The following is a 20,458-nucleotide window of genomic DNA, read 5'->3' as shown; positions in this document are numbered from 1 at the left end:
GTGCCTGATGTGCCTCTGAGAAAATCTGACAGGAAAAAGCAATCCTCAATCCTTGCCACTTTCTAATCTTTTAGCTCAAACTCATCACCTTGCAGGATGGGATCCCCAGGCACCCATTTGGGTCCTGCAAGTCCTCACACAGCCAAGTATCCTTAACTCACAGGAGAAGTCACGTGAAACTCTTGCCTTTCCTGCCTAGGTTTTGGCCAGTTTTGGTCTTTAAACAGATCCTGTCAGGTAATTTTCTTGTAAAAAAGAAAAGCAGGTGATGAATCATGCAACCCCTACTGCTAAAACAGTGTCTTTGTTGTTACTAACTCAGTACTTTTTCCCTTGCAAAGTGGCAGCCAAATGTCTGGACACAATCAAAACTTCATGGCTTGAATCCATTTCTTTATCTTCCCTGCACTGGGAGAGAACATAAAGCTGGAGGTACCAGCAAGACCTGAACCTTGGCTGGGTAGCAGTGACAGCAGAGGGAAGGACTTCCCTTCCTTTCCCTACCCTTCCCTTGGAAGATGCAAGATGAGCTGAGTGAGAAGCAGGAGAAAACTGGGATTCACAGATGCTGCTTCAGAGCAAATTTGACATAAAAAAAAATCAGAAATTGTAGGTAGCTTCTGGGACCCTCTCTTGTTTGAGGAACAAAACAAATGAAAGCCACATCTCTACTTTAGCCCTTTGTGAGCAGTCCCATCCCAACACAGACTCACTCCCCCCTGCTTGCCAAGCAGTTCCTCACCTGCTGCTGCCACCCTGCAGAAAAGGGAGCCCTTCAACCCACAGGTGATGGCACCTACCAGGGCTTTGCACACCCTGAAGCACCTAGGCAGGATTGTTTCTCACACCAGGTGTCTTGAACTTCCTACCAGCAAATCAGGGAGCCTGGTGCTGATCAGATCTTGCAGGTTTGTTTTGTCTTCTGGGCCGAGGTCTTGTTTGTATTGCCACTTCTCAGGCACAAAGGGCCACTTCATTTCCTTTGCTTCCTCCAGAAGGGTCCTCAAGTCCTCAGGAAGCAAAGCTGGAAAGGTCAAAGAGCAGGTAAAGATATTGTAGAGGGTTCAGCCCTTGTGACAGAGCACCTACCCTGCCAAAAGCATCACCCCCCCTCCCTCGTGGACCCTCTCCCAGTTGCTACCAGCTTTTAGCTCTTGGCAGCAGCCTCATCGGGAAGGAAGGTGAGCTGGGCTGTCATCTGTTCCCCTTGGCTGCTCTGCCCTCCGGGGAAATGGGAGCCATCAGCCATGAAAAAGGCTTTTAGCAGGAAGTCACACAGGCTGGTGGCTGGGTGAGCTGCTGCTCCAAGAGAGACAGGAGGAAACCTGTTCCCCTGTGTGAGGAGAGGAGTCCTGGCTGAGCAAAACAGGGACAACAACACAGGGGACCTGTCCCCACTGCTCTGGGCAGAGACAGCTTGGAAAGTCACATCCAAACTGGGAGACAAACCCGGACCATGTCAAGCAATTAGGCAAAGATCTGAAGGGATATGACCAGTAACAAGAGCATGCTCTTGAGAATAATTATTTGACTGATAAATCACTAGGAAACAAGGTGTTAGCTTGAGTTACTCAATGTACTCTCAAAGCAGTAGCCACAGACTACAGGACACACTTTTTAGAGAGGTCACTGCTCTAGCAAGACAAAATGATTTAAGCCATTTCAGAGCCAGCATAGCCAAGCAATTCACACCCTCTGAGGAGCTGGCCTGAGCTTCTGCACTTTTCTTTCAGTTTGCAGCAGAAGCTGAAAAAAAGTTGAGAGGAGAAAGTGCTCTTGGTCCAAGCATACCCAGGCACAAACAGCACAGAACCCACAGTCCTCACACCTTTCACCAAAAGGTTTCCAAACCCTGCCCCAGGCCCAGCTTCCCTCCCAACTGGGAAGGGCCAAAGGAGTCAAAAGGCAGATTTTCTTGTTTGGATGAGGGCAAAGTGCTCCCAGCTCCTACACCTGGTCCCTGATCCTCCAGCAATGAGCCAGAGCTGGCAAGTCAAGAGCACAGTTTGGCCCCTGCCCTGCTCCCCTCTGGGTACCTCCTGGATATCACCTCCTGGATAACCATCAGCTCCAGCTGGATCTCCTGACCCAACTCAGGATAAAACTGGAAGTAGGAGCACACAGCTAAAAGTCTGGGCTTGGATTTTTCCCTTCCCTTCAGCTGCAGCCCATGTTTTAATTTTCCCTGAAAGAAGGCTGAATGTGCTGTGCTAACCACTTGGCTGGGCAGACTCTCTGGCCAATAAAAGTGGATTAAGAAGGATTATTGACCAGATGGGGTTAATGGTGATCATCAGCTGCAGATCTTGCCCCTTCTGGCCATTAATCCCCAGAAAAAAAGAAAACCTTGCTCAGAGACCATCATTGCTTTAACGAGGCAATGCACTAAATGTATGACTATCTAGTTTTGATTCAATCCTTTAGGGATGACTGTAAAAAATGCACTATACAAAGAATCTTGTTTCATGCTCCTATTACAGTGCATTCACCGGGATGTTTTTTCCTAGGAGAAAAAGTGGGAAGTTGGATATTTAGGGCTCTTTAATCCAAAAAAGTCACCTTTACAAAGCTACCCTTTTTTCCAACCCATGTTTTCTCAGTTGTTGGTGCAGCTCTGGACACACTGCCTGCTACACATGGTGGCTTCCACATGTAGCCACCATTCCCTGCCCTTCCAAAGGCCCTCCACACCGTGGCCAAGTGGCAGAGCTGGAGAGGAGGTGGTGCTCCCACCTCCAGGAGCAGGGACACCCATCTCATCCCATGGAATGCAAAATGGTGGACAGAAGGGTTTATCCCCTTGTGTAGAAGGGGAAGGATGAGCTTCCCAGAATAATTTCCAAAGCCTAAAGGCACAGGTGATCCCACAGGACTGACATTTTGGGGAAGTATTTAGAGAAGCAGAAACAGGGTGCTTACACTGACATCTCTACCTTCTTCTTCTCTTTCCCATCCAAACTCAAGCTCACTTAAATAGCACTAAAACAGGAAAAATATGAGTGTCAGCAAGCAGGAAAATAATGAGTGGTAACATGGGCATTGGTATTCTCTCTGAAGCATAAAGGTGTCACTGCTCTCCTCTTATTGTTGTTTTCCACATTATCCTGATTTAAACTTTAAGCCCTCTCCTGCTTGATGCACTGAAGAGCAAAGACTGCAGCCCCATTTTTTTAACACTGCACTTTTAAAGAGGCTCCTCAGCAGTCCCCACTGCTGAGCTGGTCAGGAAAGGAAACCAGGGAAGCATTTCCTGAAGGATTTAGCAATCTGGGAGCCTTTGGTCCTCTTTGGGGTTGGGTGTTTGAGTAAGCCAAAGCAGGATACAGCCTTGCTGTGACATTTAGTTGTCACCACGTGGAAACAAACACAAATAACAACACCCAAACCGTGTTGTATCTCAAGAACATCGCACTGGAACCACACCAGCCACTTGGGGAGCTCATGTGAACAGTCCTCCTGCTTTTAGCTGAAACCTCAGTCTCAGGACAAGAGTTTTACTTGTGTAACAGCTATCTGTCCTCACCGCAGGCAATGTAAATTCTTTAATTAATGAAGGCTGAACTGGCACAGAAGTTGATTGGAACGATTCCTATTCTAAAAAGAAGTTAAAACAGCAATCCAGAGCCATCTAACACCCGTTCTGCCCCCTCAACTAAAGCAAGAGAAGGTTGAGCTCCTCCTTTCCCCTTCGTTTTTGTGTCGCTGGCTTTCAGTTCCCCGTGAGCCTGGTCTGAGAAAGATGGGGGGAACAAAGGCAGCCCCGGGAGGAGAGGGGGGTGAAGAAACCACTGTGCTGGGAGGGTCTCCCCGAAGCCAGGGCCCTCTCCTCCCTGGGCAGAGAGCCCCAGTAATTATTAATGTCACTGTCACTGCCCCGCTGCTGGGTATTTTTCTTTCAGCTGATGGGAACAGAGTCCTCGGAAAAGCCCGAGCCTCACTTCAGGCTCTGATCGCCCATTTCCTGAAGCAGTTTACCTGAAGGACCGTGTCTAATCGAGTGATTATGAGGGCACTGATTTACCTTATCTGGAACTAAACTGATTATTTCTCATACTCTGTGGTATTTAATGGGAGAAAAGGAGAGAGGAGGATGAGGGGGGGGGTAGAAAAAGCGCTACCTGATTAGGAGTTCAAGAGCTTATTCTAAGGAGCCATAAGAAAACTTAAAAGAATTTGTGATGAGGAAACAAAGTACCCTTTGTTGAAAACACACGCACAAAAAAGAAGAGAAAAACCTTCCAGTATCCATAGCAGAAACCTACACGCCATCCTCCACCGAGAACAGGCTCTAGGTGCTTCAGAAAGAGGCAGCTGACCTCCCAGCAAGAATAAGTCTGGTTGGAAAAACATATTCTCAACGGCTCCGTGCTCCGAGACAAACAAAGGATTTTAAAGATCAAATTAACATTATGGCCGAGCCATTCATGCAAAGCAAAACTAAACATTATTAACACTAAACTGGAAAACGGACAGTACTGCAGATGGGGCATGCAAAGGAAAACCTCTACATAAATAGAATTTGTGTGTTGTTTTTTGGTTTGGTTTTTTTTTAATTTTATTTTTGCTAATCCCTTTGTTTTTACCTCCAGAAATTACACTTCATCCCCTGCTATATTCTTCTGTACTTGCTGAAGTTATTTTTCTGCGTGTCAGAAAGGAGGGGGTAATCTCCCTACCCTTGCACTGAAAGGCTGCAACTCAAACAAATCCAGCAGCTCAAACGTGGCTGTTATTTCATGAATAAAAAAGCTGTGGCAACAGTTATGAAGCCTTCTGAAAGTCTGAGCCTAGAGGAAACTCAACAGTGTCTTAACATCTTTCCACAATTCACACAAACCAAATTTCCACTGGAACTAAGAATTGATTTTTTTGAAATTTTATTTTTAACAAGCCACTCTCAAAGCAACACAGCAATACCAAAATAAATTCTGGTTGCCAGCAGGTGATGCTGGAAGAACAGATTTTTCATTAAAAACAAAGTCTTCATTAACAAATGAAGAAGCTTTATGTTAGGTTCCCCAAATACTGCTTCCTTTCCTGCTTTTTTTAATTCCAGCCAGTAGGCAGCATGAATTTTCCTATCAAGAGGGATATTGCAAGTTGTGTGTTTTGTTTTTTTTTCTTTATACAGCACTTACAGAGGTCACACACATTTTACAAGATAAAGATTCAGGCAATGAGCTCTTTAATATATTAGGAGAAGCTGACAAACAGAAAAGGTCCTCCCCCAGCTCCTATGAAAGGGGAGGAAATTTGTGCCCTTATTCAGAAGTTGCATCCTTTTCTCTCTCTCTCTCTCTCTCTTTCTTTCTTTCTAATAACTGAAATTTATGTGCATCAGCAAACTTTTGGGCATTGTTCTCCCCAAACTAAACTGTTCCTTCCAGCCTCATGTTTACTGAAGCCTAAAATTAGAACTGACAGCAATTCACTGCAACAAAGTGGACTTCTTTCCCTGCCCGCATCCCATTCATGGCCTCGAAATCCAGCCATCTCCTGACACTCATCTGCCAGCAGAAGAAAAATAGGGCAGGGCCGCGGAGGGGCGGCTGCTGCCGTGGTCCTGCTCCTCTCCTGAGGACCTCACCTTGGCACCGCCGGTATTCTCGTTCGTCTTCCTCGCTCGTTTCAGCCTTTGCTGACAGGAGGGTGTCCAGAGCTCGCTGGCACTCCTGCAGCAGCCTGGCCACGGCGTTTTGATTATTCATGAAGGCCGATCCCACACGGCTGTGAATTGGGTGTCCCCGGGTGCAGGGTGATCAATTACTTAAGGGAAGACGCGGGTTCTAAATGAAAAGGATCCCTTCAAGGCTGAGGTACCTGGCGAACAAAGGAGGGGGAAAATGATTAACTAAAGTATCATCAATTATCTGAAAGGCTCAAGCAGGGAGAAATAATAGGGGAAATACATGAAAATACATGACAGCCCCGGAGGACTTTATTAGAGGAGTGTGTGAAATTAACTGCAGGGTCTGGGTGACAAAGTGTGCCAGGGGAACACTTCCGAGGTAGCAGGGAGACTCCGAGCAGGGAAGTGCTGAGCCGGGCTGTGCAGAAGCCCTCGGCACCTGGGAGGCTCAGGCTGTCACCCGGCTGTCCCCCAGGACTGAGTGGCAGAGCTCTGCACACTCTGAGCTCCTGGAGAATGGGTGTGTGTGCTCACCAGACCACGGGGACTGTCTCTTTTACCCCGGGACATTGCTCTTTCACCTCCTCTCATGCTAAGCCCAAAACACCATCTCCTACCACGGGCTGGTCAAGGTGGTGGAGCACAAAATGGTGTTCAAAGCCAGGTTCAGGCTCTGGGTCCACAGTAGAGGAAAAGAGATGTGCAGGGTATCAATGCCAAACCCTTTCCAGTCCCTACAATAATTCTGGGGGAAGTCCCCAGTGGCAGAGGTCTGTCAGTGAGTGCCTGGACTGCTTCTGTCCAAGGACATCTCTTTGTAACTTCACCCAGCTGCTGCAATTTTGGTGCTTCAAGTGCTGAAGACATCACCAACAATAATGAAGAAAAAACCCAACCCGTTTTCAGCCCAGACTCAGCATCTGCCACAACAGCTTTCAAAAAATAAGCACAAAATAAATACTTGGGGTTGGTTTTGTTTTGTTTTGTTTTGTTTTCCCCCCACTATTTTAGTGAGGGCCTCACTTAGAACTTCTCCCACAGTTTGAAGCAATGTAGTCAGAAACAGCCTCCATGGAAACATTTTTAAAACTGAGGAAACAGCAAGGTTAGGAAGGAGAAAAAGGAGTTCAAGGAACAAATATCCGGGCATGGTTTTCTCTGTTGACTAAAAAACTATTTACATTTGATCGGCTCAGCTCCCAGGCAGCTTTTTCCCCTCTCTCTGTTGCAGCTTTGGGATCACTGGATCCCGGAGCTGGTGGCAGCCAGCCGGAGCTCTCAACGGCACAAAGTAGCAGCAAGCTGGCAGACTGAAAAGCAGAGGGCAAAAGAGAGGCACTCAAGCGAAAGGCGAGAGGATCAGAGAGCCTGCCGGGGAAGGGCAGGTGGAGCAGGGCAAAAGATGGGATTCATCAGCTAAGAGCCTGGAGGCAGAGCTGATCGGCGGGGCTGGGACTGACTCTGCAGACAAATGTCAGAGGGGGAAAAAAAAAAAAAAAAAAAAAAAAAAGACATTAAAAAAATTAGCCGTAAAAAGGAACCTGAAGGGTGTTTAAAAGCAACAGGAGAGAAGGGTGGAGAATAGAAAGATCATCTAGATGCAGAGCTGTGGATAAAAACTTAGGCAAGCCCAATGCTGTTAAGTGCCCAGCACTTCCTAGCATGTGAGGCTTGGATTTGTGCTGGCAGTGGTGTTTTGCTGGTATCAATTCTGCCCGTGCAACCCCCACACCTTGGTAGGGCTGCCTTCTGCTAAGCACAGCACAAGAAGGTCCTGGCACCAAAAAAAAAAAAGCAAAAGCAGAGTGTAGTCTTCATGTCCTGGAGGGTATTAACCATCCTCTGGTTAAAGAATGAGATTCACAGGTTAGAATCATAGAATATCTCAAGCTGGGAGGGACCCCTCAGGATCACTGAGTCAGTGAAGGGCTTATCAAGTGCCCAGTGTTGGAGTGAGAAACAGAGAAGCTGGTTGCAGTTCTTAGCTCTGCTGGGGATGTCCTGCTGGTGCCAGGTCATACACTTTGTGCCTCACTTCTCCCCTGACTGTCACACACAGGTGAGAGGAACAGAGCTGCCAGCTGAGATGGGGCCTGTTTGCTGGGCCAGGCAATGGGCAGCTGGAAAGCTGGGGTGCTGCAAGGTCAAGTTTCTCATGGTCTGTGAGATGTATGAAGGAACAAAGAAGCCCATACAGTGAATAAGTGCTGTGAGGGACAGCACAGGTTTCATTGCTGTGGTTGTGGCTCACAGGCAACCAACTCTGTGCTGAGAAAGCTGATAAAAAATTAACCCACCAGGAAAAAAAAATGAGGTCAGAGTTCTTACGACACGAGTGGGTTAAAGTCTGAGCTTGGGTTCAGTTCCCATCCCTCCAACAAAACACTGGGGTGGGATTTCTGCTGTTTCCCCTCCTCCACAGAGCTCTGCCCATGCTGATGTTTCTACCTTCCTTTGCTCCAATCACTCTTGCATGTCCTGGGAGAGGACTGAAAAGGTGTTTTTAGAAAACAGGTGCACATGAAGGTATCAACACAGCCCAAGAATACAACTCCTAAACACAGCAAAGTCAGAAGAAAGCTGCAAATGCAGAATCTATAGCTCAAGGTCTCTCTTCATTTTTCTCTCCCCATCCTGGTACTGGAAAGCAGAAGGAAAAGCCAGGAAAGGTTCTCCATCTTTTTAAGCTCCAAGTAAGAGCAAGCAGAGCCACCATCCTGCAGGGTTTGGGCCAGGTGAGCAGGGCCAGGTGCTGGTAATGGGGTGCTGAGATGCTGTCCCCAGAGTGGCAAAGGATGGACCAGGCACAAGGGGCACAAACCCATTGAGAGGCTCCTGCCAGAAGCAAAAGGAGACACAGCCAGAGACAAAGCTGGAGACACAGCTACACCATGGTCCAAAGTCCACCCAGGAGATGGGGCTGAACTATCTGTCACCAATAAAAATAAATAAATATTTATTTATTTATTTATTTTAAAAGCCACCACACTGATGGGATTTGCTCACAGCACAAGGTCCTGCTCCACCTCCTAGTTCACAAAAGTCCCCCCTCCCTAAGCACCTCCAGGTCAGCAAGGTCAGGCATCTGAGCCTGGTGACAACACCCAGAAAGCAGGCTCTGGGGACAAGCAGAGTCCTCTCCCCCTCCTCTCCCAGTTCTAGAAAAGCTGCTCCAGTTGCTGGGTATCCATCAGGGGACATGCAGGCTATCATCACAGTAACACACCTATGGTAGCCTTGCTTGCTCAGTTAACTGCACTGACATCTGCTAATTGATTTATCTGATTACCCTGCCCTGTGGGAAGGAGCGTGCAGCCATCCCACGAGTACCTCCCAGGTTGGGATGAAGCATCCCTGCCATCTGGCCCTGACTCTCTGCCTTTGTGTAATTGATTTCTCAAAAAAAAACTCTTTTCCTAGGGAGTGGTAGCTGCTTCTCTGGTAACCACCCAGATCCACTCAGTCCCAGTGAGTGGAGGGCACTCTTTCAGGAAGGATGCAGAAGGATGTTGAAAAAATCCTGTGTTTGACTGGCACCTCACAGCCCCATCCGACCCATGTCCATAAACACAATTTTCTGTGAAAATGCAAACAAGTGCTGGGACACTTGCCTTTAGGTAAAAAAATACCATGGCATTAAGAGCATTAAAAGGAGCTTACAGGCATGCTCCAACTTACCCATGCTGCAGCCCAGAGCCCAAAATTAGTCTTTTTAAACTGGGCAGGCTGCAGCCTGGAAGATGATGTTGGGTCTTCACTGTAAGCAGGAGGGCCCCGTGGCTTTGTGAGCCACACAGACTGCCAGGCTCACAAAGAACTGACAGGGCTTAGCAGGGAAGCTGAAATTAGTAGAGAAGGACAGCACTTGGCTTCCTAGGATTGTAAAGATTTAACTCACTGGGAAACTGCCAGGCCTGTAAGAGTGATAGATGAATGGCAGCAAGTGAGAAATTTTTCTTCAAGTCCATTTTTTTTTTTTTTTTTCTGTCAAAGAACTGAATAAACAGCCAGGACTCTGAGAGTAATAAATAATGAATTATAGCAGCAGCGACCAACAAAGTGCTGGAACCACAGAGAAAAGTGCAATAAACTGTACATTAGTCCCCAGAAGGAGGAGAGCCTTCTGAGACCCAGCACTAGGGGCAATGACTTGCATCATAAAATCAGCTTAAAATGCAACGAAGAGCTTTAAACTCTAGCAGCATCCTTTACACAGATGCTGCTTGGTAAGTTGTGTTCTGTGACAGCTGGAGCACTGAGTGACAGCTGGGACAGGAAAATAACCAAGCCTGCAGCTTGTGGACCTGGGGCAAATGCAGGAGCTGAGATTAAAGCCAAACAGCAGAACCAACACAAACTTCTGGACACCTTCAGGACCCTCTCAGTGCTTATTAATTAGAAAAGAACTGTTAACTCCTAACAAAGAGTACTTGAAGGAGACTACAGGTTTGAAGTGACAAACCCCACAGTTTTTATCAAAAACTATCTAGATAAAAACACTCTCTAAGGACACAAAAACAAATGCTGAAGTGATCCATTTCCAAACACATAATAAAAACAATTTTTGCAGCAGATTGAGGGAGTAACAGGAAAGCTCCTTTATTCCAGCTTTGGGCATCAAGTGTCTTTAAATGAAACTCTTAGCTGCTTCAAAACAGGAATGATGAACAATAAAAATATCTGTGCCTTTTCGGGTTGAAGCCTGGATTAAAATAACTTATTGCAGCAAATATGATTAAAAAAAAAATCACAAAGTCCCAGGGGATGAGAAAGCATATTCCTCTTTGGCCTCTAATCAGAACTGGGGTTCAGAACAAGAGGGAGGCAGGGAAGAAGGCACTGGGTGGGCTACAGTGAAATGATCTCTTTAATAAGAAATGGGCCATACTGTGGCATTCCAGAGCCCTTGGGCTAGAAGACCAAAAGATCCATAAAGAGAAAGGAATTTTTGCATTTTGCTGTGGATAGAAGAAAGCCTGGGAGTTAACCTGGCTCATTTAAGACCACTATTAAGTTTGGAGGCTTTAAGAAAGAGAAGAGGTAATTGCCACATCCAAATTTCAAATACAGCAAGGTTCTGTAACAAGCATCAGGTTCTCAGGCAACATCATTTGGGAAATGTTCCACAGCATTATGGTCCTGAAACACAAATTAGAGATCGCCAGACCTTTTCTCTCTGAAAATATATTATCCTAATTTTCATCTTATTCAGGCTACCCTCCAGTTCCAGGGTGACTAATGAAGAGGAAGCAAAGACCTGATGAGTTCCATGTGGAGACTACATTTATGGATTAATCCCAACAGGGAGCAAATAAACCTTATTCCCAGAGCTCTCGGTTGGGACTCGGCACAATCAATCGAGGGATGGATAGTTATTTATGACTGAGGCTGCTTTGACTTTCAAATAAACATTTTAATTATTTTAAGTGCTACACTGGAACTTAGAATCTGAGCCCTGTTTTCATTTGGATGCTTTGCTCTCCTCCCTCCTAATCCCAAACCACTCTGGTCATTATGATGCCGTGCAAATGATACTGATTTTCATGCCTGTGACACTTGAAAGTGTTTGCCAAGGTAAAAATCCATCAGCTGGACAAACTAGGGAAGAGGAAGGAAGAAAAGGGAGCAGGATCCCTCTGAGCAGGGCTGGTGTAAATGAAAGGAGCACCCTCAAACTGCAGTGGGCTTAAGGGGCTTACAGAGGTGCTTGCTGTAACTCTGAAACTCTTTTGTGGTCTTGTTGGCACATCCTGAGGCAGCTTTGCCTGCTGCTTTTCTAAGCAATTTTAATAACTGGAGCACTCAGGAGTGTTTCTTTTTTTAACAGTTATTTTTCAGTTCAAGTATCTCCACCATTTGCACTTCTAGGTTTTATTTCCAGTATGTTTAAGCTATGCCAACACAACGTGGCAGGACAGCATTTTTCATGTGTGCCAGGGAAGGAATCCTTGCCTCTGACCCCAGGAAACCCACTTGCCTTGTTCTAATCAAGTAATCAACTGCCCAACATGAAGACTGCACACAGCAGCTCATGGGCTACCCACAAATTGTTTAATCATGGCCAGTGAAGCAACAAGCACACAAATTTTTGAGGGAGCTTGTGAAACAGCTTTAGCCTCTTGCTAAATAAGGAGAGCAGGGGTGAGAAACTGTGACACAGCTGCAGTGTTGGATCTATTTGAGCTGCACCCCCCCTGCAGCTGATGGAGTGATGGTCTCACCTTCACTCCATCCTCTGATGTTTTGCCCCCCCTTGCTTTCTGTAGGGAGCCTGAAAAAAGTTGCAGAAGATTGTCCCTACAGTGGGGGGACATTGAGGCTGGCATTTTTAACTCCAGCAGGTAACAGGGAGCATGCACATCACACAGCAGGAGCCTCCTGGCATCCTTACCACAACGTGTGTCAAAAATAAGTGTCTCAGCTTGAGTTTCAGAGTTGGTAGTTAGAAGGGGAAAAAACAGCAAACATGCTTATGATAATTTAGCAAAGGTTTCAGTGATTGAGTTGGTATCATCTCCCATGGGAAGCAAATTCAGTTTCCTGACTATTTCAGTGCACACATGCTTGTGTTTTTCTAGAGCTTTACCTTTCTTTTCAGCAGGTGGAGGCTTTGCCATATGAAAGAGAAAAGATGGTTTAAAACCAAAACAAAACAACCTCCCCAAAAAACCCACACCAACAAACTATTTGCTAGGGGTTTTAGTTAGTTAGTTTACTTCTCTGGCTTAAAGATTAGATGTTTTCTTTTGGTAAAGCTGGCCATACCAACTGGCATTGGCTGTATTAAAATAAGGAAGAACCTCAATCAAAAAGCCTCTCCTAAGGCAAGCTTTCTTGTTAATATGCACCAACATGAAAGGCTTTCTTTTCATCCTATACAACTACAGTGTGTGTAAATTGCAGGGGGCTCATTGGCATAAATCTTGGCTGTGACCTCTGAGGTAAACTGGATTTACATTACTTTCTGACAAGAATTAAATGAAGGCCTTGTGGATATATGAACAGCCTTCTAGACTGCAACAGATGGGCATGAATGTGCTCCCTAGGCAAACTATCAGTGACATCTGTGTCCTCCAAATTCTGGTGGTCTCAGCCAATTAGCAGGCAAAAGGGGGAAAAAAAAAAAAAAAAAGGAAAAAAAAAAAGGGCAGCCTCTGCACAGCTACCCCAGCCAGAGCTGAAGCAGAAGTGCTTCTGTTTAGAAATGGGATCAAGAACAGCCTCCAGCAGCAAGGAGGTGGTGAGCTGGCTGGGTATAATGCAGGGGTAGCATTACAGCAAAAGCTGAAGTAATTAGGTAGAAAAGATATAAATATTAATACAGAACAAATCCCAGCCTCAGCTAAGCCTGCATAAGGCCAGTGTAATGGGCTACCCTGATGGATTCACACTGCTACAGCAAAGAACAGAGTTTTTGGCAGCCCTAAAAAAGCAAAGGAGGGGTCAAAGTGAAACCTGGTGCTTGACAGGGGCAGGCAATGCAAATCCCTGCTCTTGATCCACATTCAAACTTCCAGCACATCCCACTTGTCCTGCAGCAGTGTGAGCCAAGTACCCAAAAAGAACCTCTGCCTGTGCAGCCCTGCACTAAGGAATCATATCTGGAGTTGGAAGGATCCATAAGGATCAACAAGTCCAACTCTGAGGGTGCCTCCTGGGGAGCATGGGGTTGGGTAAGCAACATCCTCAATGGTTGCTGCACCTGCCTGCTCCAAAGCTGAGCTTAGTGCTTTGTGCAAGAGCATTTAAGTTGCAAGCAGAGCAGGAAAAGAGCTCTTCTGGTTTTGTTTGTTAGAGTGAGGTCTGGGTTTTCTTAGTGAAGCACAGGCACAGAGCTGCAATTACTCCTTTTAAACAAAAAATAGGAAAGAAAGAAAATAAATAAAGAAAAAGGAGCTCCAGAGCTTGAGTTCAAAATTACCCTTACTCAGAGGTATTTTGCATCCCAGTTTTTAACCCACATCCCTCCCATGGCAGGCCCTCTGGATAAAGCCAGTTCTCCAAGGGAGCTGGTGCTGGGTGCTGAACAAAAGCACCTGTTGTTTTGCCCTGGTCATGACTTTTCAGAGAGGCCATTTGGGTGCTTTCCCCCCTCACCATTGCTATCTTGTGTACTACTAGGGGATGCAAAAAAAAAAAAAAGGGCAGATCAATAAATTAAAAAGTTCTAAAAAAAAAAAAAAAAAAAAAGAGACAAAAAAAAAGAGAACATAATGAATTTGGTACAGCACATATTTTTAGATCAAAGATGCCTTTGAAGTGACAAACCCTTAATCCATAAACTACTGAAGCACTTCCTTTCTCTCCCAAACTACTTGTTGTCAAATAAAATGGAAGTTAAGGAAATTATCTTTATCTGAAAATGGCCAAAAGAAGCCATCACCTAATGACAGCCTTGTCAAAATGACAATTGGGGAAATTGTTAGGAAGGGGAGGCCTGACAACTGGAGGAATAAGCTTGCTGTTTGCTCTAATCTGGTCAGGCAGGCCCCACACAATTCCAGTCAGCTTGCTGTGTGAAACAGCTAAGTCTTTGTCAATGCAAGCAGGGGCTGGAAAGACTTCTCTTTCATGAATATGTATCACCACCCTCCACATCTACAGAAAAAAACCCCTTCCAAATGGCAAAATAAAAATTAAAAAACCCACAAACAACCCTATCCACCACCATAAAAAAAAAAATCCCAGAAACAACAAAATCCTAAAATATGTAGCTGGAGGGAGAGGAAAAAAACTACTAAGCACTGAGAGCCCACATTTTGGAAATGGAGCCAGAAGGACCTTCTTCCCAAAGGCTTTCTTTGGACTTTTATTCCCCAGCAGACTGGGATGAGGCACTTGAAGTCATCACTTGTAAATAAACAAAAGCAAAATGGCCCTCAGGGGTCTGTAACAGGGGTCTATCACTCTATTTGATATCTAGCATTATGTCCTGCATGGGCATCAAACTCCCAGGCCACAAATACACACTGTTAAGATGGAGCCTCCCATGAATGCCTGCTCAGTCATGTAAGGGAGCAAAGCAGAGGCCTGAATGCTTCCACAGGCAAAGATTTCAAGTCCAGGCACTTGAGTCAGCTTCCTATGAGGGTAACAAATTCCCTCTGAAGCTTACAAATACACTGCAGTAAAAATAAAGATGATTCTAGGTTTAATAAACTACATGAAAACAGTAGGAGTGGGTTCCTTTGAGTGCAACAACACAGCTGAGGCTTTTAGAAGCAGCCAGGGATTTCCCAGTGCTCCCACTAAAACCATTTTCTAAGAGATGTTCATGACTTCTCACATTTCAAGTCAGACAGCTTGAATCACAGGTCCCCTTAAAGTTTGGGGGCTTTTTCCCCTCATATATTTAATGTTAAACTTGAAGTGTTCAAAAAACTGGCATAAAACTGTAAAAGGAGAGCTAAACCAGGCCTACTGGACAGCCAGCTGAGGCTGGTATACAGACAGAAAGTGTCTTAAAATGATGAAATGGCTCAGAAACGTGTGTCAAAAATATTGTGTCCCTGCAGGACTGATGCTGAAACTCTTGTGAGCCCAAACATGGTGTTTAAAGCAAAGGGGAGGCAGATGGGGAGTGAATGCAGGATCAAATCAAGCCTATGCCAGCCAGAGGAAACACAAATGTAGAAATTTTAAGATGTGGGTGGGTTTTGTCTCCATTGGAGAGCTATGAGACCATTAAAGCAGTTTGAAATTTACCTACCTAGTGTGTTGTTATTTTTTTAACTTTGCTTGTACAACTGCAAGGTAGCTCTTTACCCCAGGGAGCTTGTGGGGATGTTAGAGAGCTCAGTTTCTCTCCAAGTAACAGACAGAATATGAAAGTGTGACTTCCCGCAGAGATATCAAGACACAATGCTCAGTTTTGAGGTTTCCACTATTATGCAATGTTTGCTGTAGCCATTTCCATTGCATTAGCATATTCTGCTTTACATGAAATCCAGCAATGAATGCTGTCCCTGATCTAAGGCTAATCCTCTTTAAAGAGCTACAGGCTATATTACATGTGGCCACAGCCCTGGTGATGCCAGGGCTGAATCACTTTGAAGCCTATTGAACAGTGTTCCCTTGTGAGACCCTGCACAGAGCCATAAACCAATGCTCCCTGTGCTGTGAAATCCTGCTGTTTGCATCCCTGAGAGGTTCTGTGAGGGACAGACTTCTGTCAGGGAAGATTTCAGGTCTTTTTTTTTTTTTTTTTTTTTTTTTTTTTTTGGGTTGGGGTTGGTTTGCTTTGTTTTAGGATGCCAGCTAGAGAGCAGGAGCAATACCAAACTAATTCACTAGAAATTACAATTAAAGCCTACAGCTGAAGGAAACAATGTCACCCTGTGCCATGAAGCTCCCCAACAGGTAGAGTAGCAGGGGACATGAGCATTTATATCTTTAAAGAAAAGAAAAGAAAACAAAACACAAAACCAAGGGTCATGTACCTCCAAGGCAGGCTGCATCTCTCACAGCTGGGTGCCCTTAAGTGCTATAAACTGAGATAATGGAATAGAGGTTTTTATTGCTGCTCAGCACAGAATGGGGAATCTTTAACACCTTAACATCTATACAAATCCAGAGGGGAGGAGGGGGAAGGAAAGCTATATTTGCTGGTCCTGCTATGTGTCAGCAAAAGACAGTTTATTTTAGTGCTTATCTTCAACTCTTCAAACTAACTTTCTTTGTTCTGATTTTGAAGGGAAAGGTTTGTTCTGTTCAGCCTGCACTGGGCACATGAAATTATCCCCACCTAAAGAGTCTCAGGCTGGACAGAGCGAGCAGATGCAGTCTCTGTGGAAAAATCTTGGTCCCTGTGAGGACAATGTTTAAGCCCCTTGCTATCAAAACAGTATTTCACCCAAAATGTTGATAATCCAACACATTTAGAATTGCTGCTACATCCCCAGTACATACACAGGACACGAGACTACGCCGTCCCTCATGTGGTGAATGTAAAGAAGTACAGAGATGGTGTTCTGGAGGCTACTCCAAAGTGCACTGAAGGCTGGAAGCTTCTATTTTCAGCCAACTGAGAACATCAAACTGAAAAGTAAGAGCTATGAACCAAGGGAAAACATATTTACCTCTACTGGAACCTTTGTGGGTGAAGAATGCTCTCGATATCTTAATGGTCACAGCTGATCAGTGAAGCTCACAGGATGTCTGTATGGAGGGAAAAAAAACCATCCATGAATTGCACACTTCTTGGAAGCAATTAAAGAAGGAAAAGCTTCATCTGCACGCCAGAGATTTTCTCTTCCTAGTTTGAGGGAAGTGCCACAAAATAACAAACGTAGGGATATGTATCTGCCAGCTAGAAGTGTAGTGACCTTCAACCAGGGGAGCAAAACTTCAGCTCCACATACAAAGAGAGGAGGTGCCCACCAAATAGCTGAAAACTGGACTCCTGGTTATTAATAAACAAAAGGAACTCCATCAGGGCTCACCTACAAAACCTCCACAGCTTTCTAACTACTATTACCAGACACAGGGGAATCCTCTGAGCACAGTTACAGTCAGCATCTAAGCACAAACTACTCATCCCCAACATTTTTCTAAGCTGTGAGAATTGTGGTTTTTTCCTTTTCAGCTCCTCTGCAACTCATTAAAACATTCTTCCCTGAGAAAAGCCATGTTCCAGCATGCCTAAGGCTCAAGGCTTTGTTCCAACTTTATAATAATAATTGAAAAAGGACAATAAGGAAGAGATGACAATTTTTCTTCTCTATCAGGGCTCAAAGATAATTTCATTCTGAGCAAGAAATAAGCACCTGCACTATGGCACTGAGCCCCCCTTACTCTTCCTTTCCCTCTCCTTATCCCATGAAAGCTGGACTTACAGGACTTACAGGAGCTTCTTTCCCACCAAGCTGTATGAACATTCCTCTAAAGATAAAACTGTCCAGAAGAAGGAGTTCTAAGTCACAAGGAACACCTCCACCTCTTTCCTCAGTGTTCCTTCATTTTTCTAGCCCTGGATCTCTACCAGTTATTTATCTAGAGGGTAGCATCCTTCTGAAAGAACAAAGAGGGAAATGCCAGTCACCCACTACTGGGTTTCCTGCACAATGCCAGCAGTCAGACCAGTCTGTTCCACCTCCCAGTCTCTTCCTGGGGTTTATTTCCTTGCTGCCCTGTGACTGTGGTTTTATTCACCCTGTAAGTCTCTCCACAGGTGTCTGGTCCTGAGCAGCAGGAGCAGACTGGGGAGAAAGCAGAAAAAAGGGCAGTGGGATGGATGAAAGGGAGAGAATCCAGACAGAGGGTGAAAGGCCCCAGAGAAAAAAACAAACAAAGGGTGCAGAGAGCCACAGAGGGGGTAGGAAAAACAATCAAGAGGATAGTGAGGGGGAAGAACAACAGACAGCAAGAGGGGCAGGAAGATGGAAGAGAAACTGAGACAGCAGACAGGCAAGAAAGAAGCAAAGGAAAGAAACCAGAGGGGTTCAGAAGGAGGACCAAGGGCAGACCATAGTGTCAAAAACAGAAGAAAAGCTTGGAGAGTGGCACAAATGAAGTCCAGCTTGTAAGAAATAGTTTTCAGTACTCCAAGTGACCTTCCTCATCAGTTTATTCAGCTCAGGTGAGAGGGGAAATGGAAGAGTTCTTTTTCCTGAGTAAGCAAACATCAAAGAAGAAAACACAGAGGGAACTGTGCTCTCTCTTCTTCCTTTGGAAGATCTCCTATCTGCTTCATGGAGTGGAGCTGTTATTGGCACTGGGGTCTAAAAGCTCAGGGTACACACTCCATCCTGTGCATCTCTCCTCCCTCTCACACCGACATCCATCAGAATATCATGTTTTATCTCTGGAATACACGTGTCTTAAAGAAGGGCCTCCCCACTTCTGTTCGAAAATTTTAAAAATTAAAACGCAACGCAACAAACGATGCAGAACATCAAAAAAAACCCGTAACAAATGGTGGCTCCCGATGTCTGATCACACATTGCCACCTACTGGCGCCTGGCCCTGTGCCCTCAACAGCTTTAAGGTGGTTCGGGCTGCGAAGCAAAGAGGAGGAGCAGCAGAAAGAAGCAGGTTGGTATCGGAACTCTCAGATTTTCAAAGATGATCACAACTGAAAGCAATGTAGGAGTTCCTTGTATTTTTCCATTTTCCAGATCTGCCTGTTTAGGCTCTGGAGTTATCTGAAGCCTTATGAATCAGTTGTTAGAAAGCCAAGACACCACTACGGCCAAGCCAGAACCACCTGAGCCTTTCAGCCTACGCATTACAAATACTTCATTAGCCAGACAGCTAGCATGGATAATGTGCCACCTTTAATTACACAGCCAGGACACACTGGGTGGATGTTATGCAGGAAACATCTATTTAGAGTAAGGAGCACGACTCTTCCTAGGCCTTCCTCTTCTCTAGGGGCTGGCAAGGCAACAAATACAGGTATCTGACAACCATCCAGCTGGGAAGCAACTAGAAATGGGACTCTGGTTTGCTCCATCTTTATTCTTAAACCCCACACTGCACCATCCTCATAATCCAGGGGGGTACAGTGTGCCACCAGCTTTGCAGTCCAGCATGGGAAGGCTCAAATTTCCACCACCTGCATTATCCCTTTGGTAACTCCAGGGACACCAGAGCAGATTCAGGCACCGGAACAGAAAGCATGTCTGGGGAAAATCACAACCCCAGGGGAGGAATGGGTTGTGCAGACAACAGAAAACAGGAGAGCAGCAAGGGCTATGAGGTTAATGTTGGCATCAGCTCCCCTGATCAGCCCAGGTCCCACCAGCTTGCTCACCACGCAGGGCAGCTCATCCCTACAAAGCTTTACTCATTTATTTGCAGTTTCACTTTTCACCAAAGAAACTTGAGAAAAACAAAGAAGTGACTGTAAGAGAGGAATGAACTCAGGTAAACCACAGAACCGTTTTAGCAGGAAGATTACACAAAAAAACCCACAAGCACAGAGCGCCTGAATTTCATTTTCTCATACAGGGAAAACCTGGAGTTGTTTTCCTGAACTTGGCACCATTTCAAACAGTGAGAAACTGACAGAAGAAAGGAGCAGTAAAGCTACTTCCTGTAAGTACTTACTTCTAGTAAAGCTACTCTTGTAGGAAATTATGCAGAGCTATATTTAAACATAAACTAATAAGGAATATGTAGTTAATATGAGGTTACACAATCCTAGGGGGAAAAAAAAAGGTATTTACATACCTCAATAGAAGCAAGTATCAAAATAATCCTGACAGAAAGGTCTCTCATGGCCCAGGAAGCAGGCTGCCTCCGGAACCAAAGGGCTGGCAGGAACAATAACCATAAACAGATGCAATAAATAGCAGAGTTGCACAACTCAGACTTTTCCAAAAGGCAGTAACCAAAAGGCACACACACCCAGCCCTGCCTGCTGCGGGAAAGGCACTTTGCCAAGAGAGAAACCTGGAAGAATCTCTTTTCCTTCTCTGCTTTTCAGCATGACTTCTTGTAAAACATAGTCTAACCCCTTTTTTGTTTTTTTTCCTGATGTAAGGAGAGAAGGGCAAACTCAGCAGACACAGTGGCCTGTGTAGAGATAAAAGCTATTCTACAAGAATTACCAAGGGACTTATCAAGCCACGAGTAATTTCCCTGTTTGATGAATAAATAAAAGGAATCCACACATGAAAAACAGTTTGTCTCATTAAACAGTGTTTCTATGCCTGTGCCAAGGCAATTAAACCTACAGCACCCATCAAGGCACAATACCTTGCTCGTCACAACACTGTGTAAGACCAGATGAGGGAGGACACCAAGTACGTAGGATTTACACGGAGGTAAAACAGGTTTTTTCTGTTCTCTGCCTCTTGATCTGTGCTCAGTAGTAATCCGGCTGAG

General features: G+C 45.2%; 1 protein-coding gene across 4 annotated transcripts in view; it reads right to left on the bottom strand.

The window, feature by feature from the left end:
- The window catches only part of ALPK1 (alpha kinase 1), a 44,385-nt gene that overhangs the window by 22,420 nt on the left and 1,507 nt on the right, over window positions 1–20,458 (bottom strand). For 2 of the 4 annotated variants that reach the window (XR_011725894.1, XM_071744047.1), the window contains exons 1-4: window positions 19,802–19,882; window positions 16,708–16,786; window positions 5,588–5,820; window positions 870–1,024 (exon numbers count right to left, since the gene is read on the bottom strand). Coding sequence is in view for 3 of the 4 variants with exons in the window: in XM_071744047.1 (XP_071600148.1) it covers window positions 870–1,024; window positions 5,588–5,708 (276 nt within the window). In the remaining variant the exon portion in view is untranslated. Of the gene's footprint in view, window positions 1–869; window positions 1,025–5,587; window positions 5,821–16,707; window positions 16,787–19,801; window positions 19,883–20,458 lie in introns of those variants that run through there. The other 2 variants (XM_071744049.1, XM_071744048.1) reach the window with 1 other exon arrangement.

The sequence above is a fragment of the Heliangelus exortis genome, chromosome 4, assembly GCF_036169615.1.
Source record: "Heliangelus exortis chromosome 4, bHelExo1.hap1, whole genome shotgun sequence".
Lineage (NCBI taxonomy): Eukaryota > Metazoa > Chordata > Aves > Apodiformes > Trochilidae > Heliangelus > Heliangelus exortis.
The sequence above is the reverse complement of the archived record's forward strand: the minus strand, read 5'-3'. Positions and strand labels throughout refer to the sequence as shown.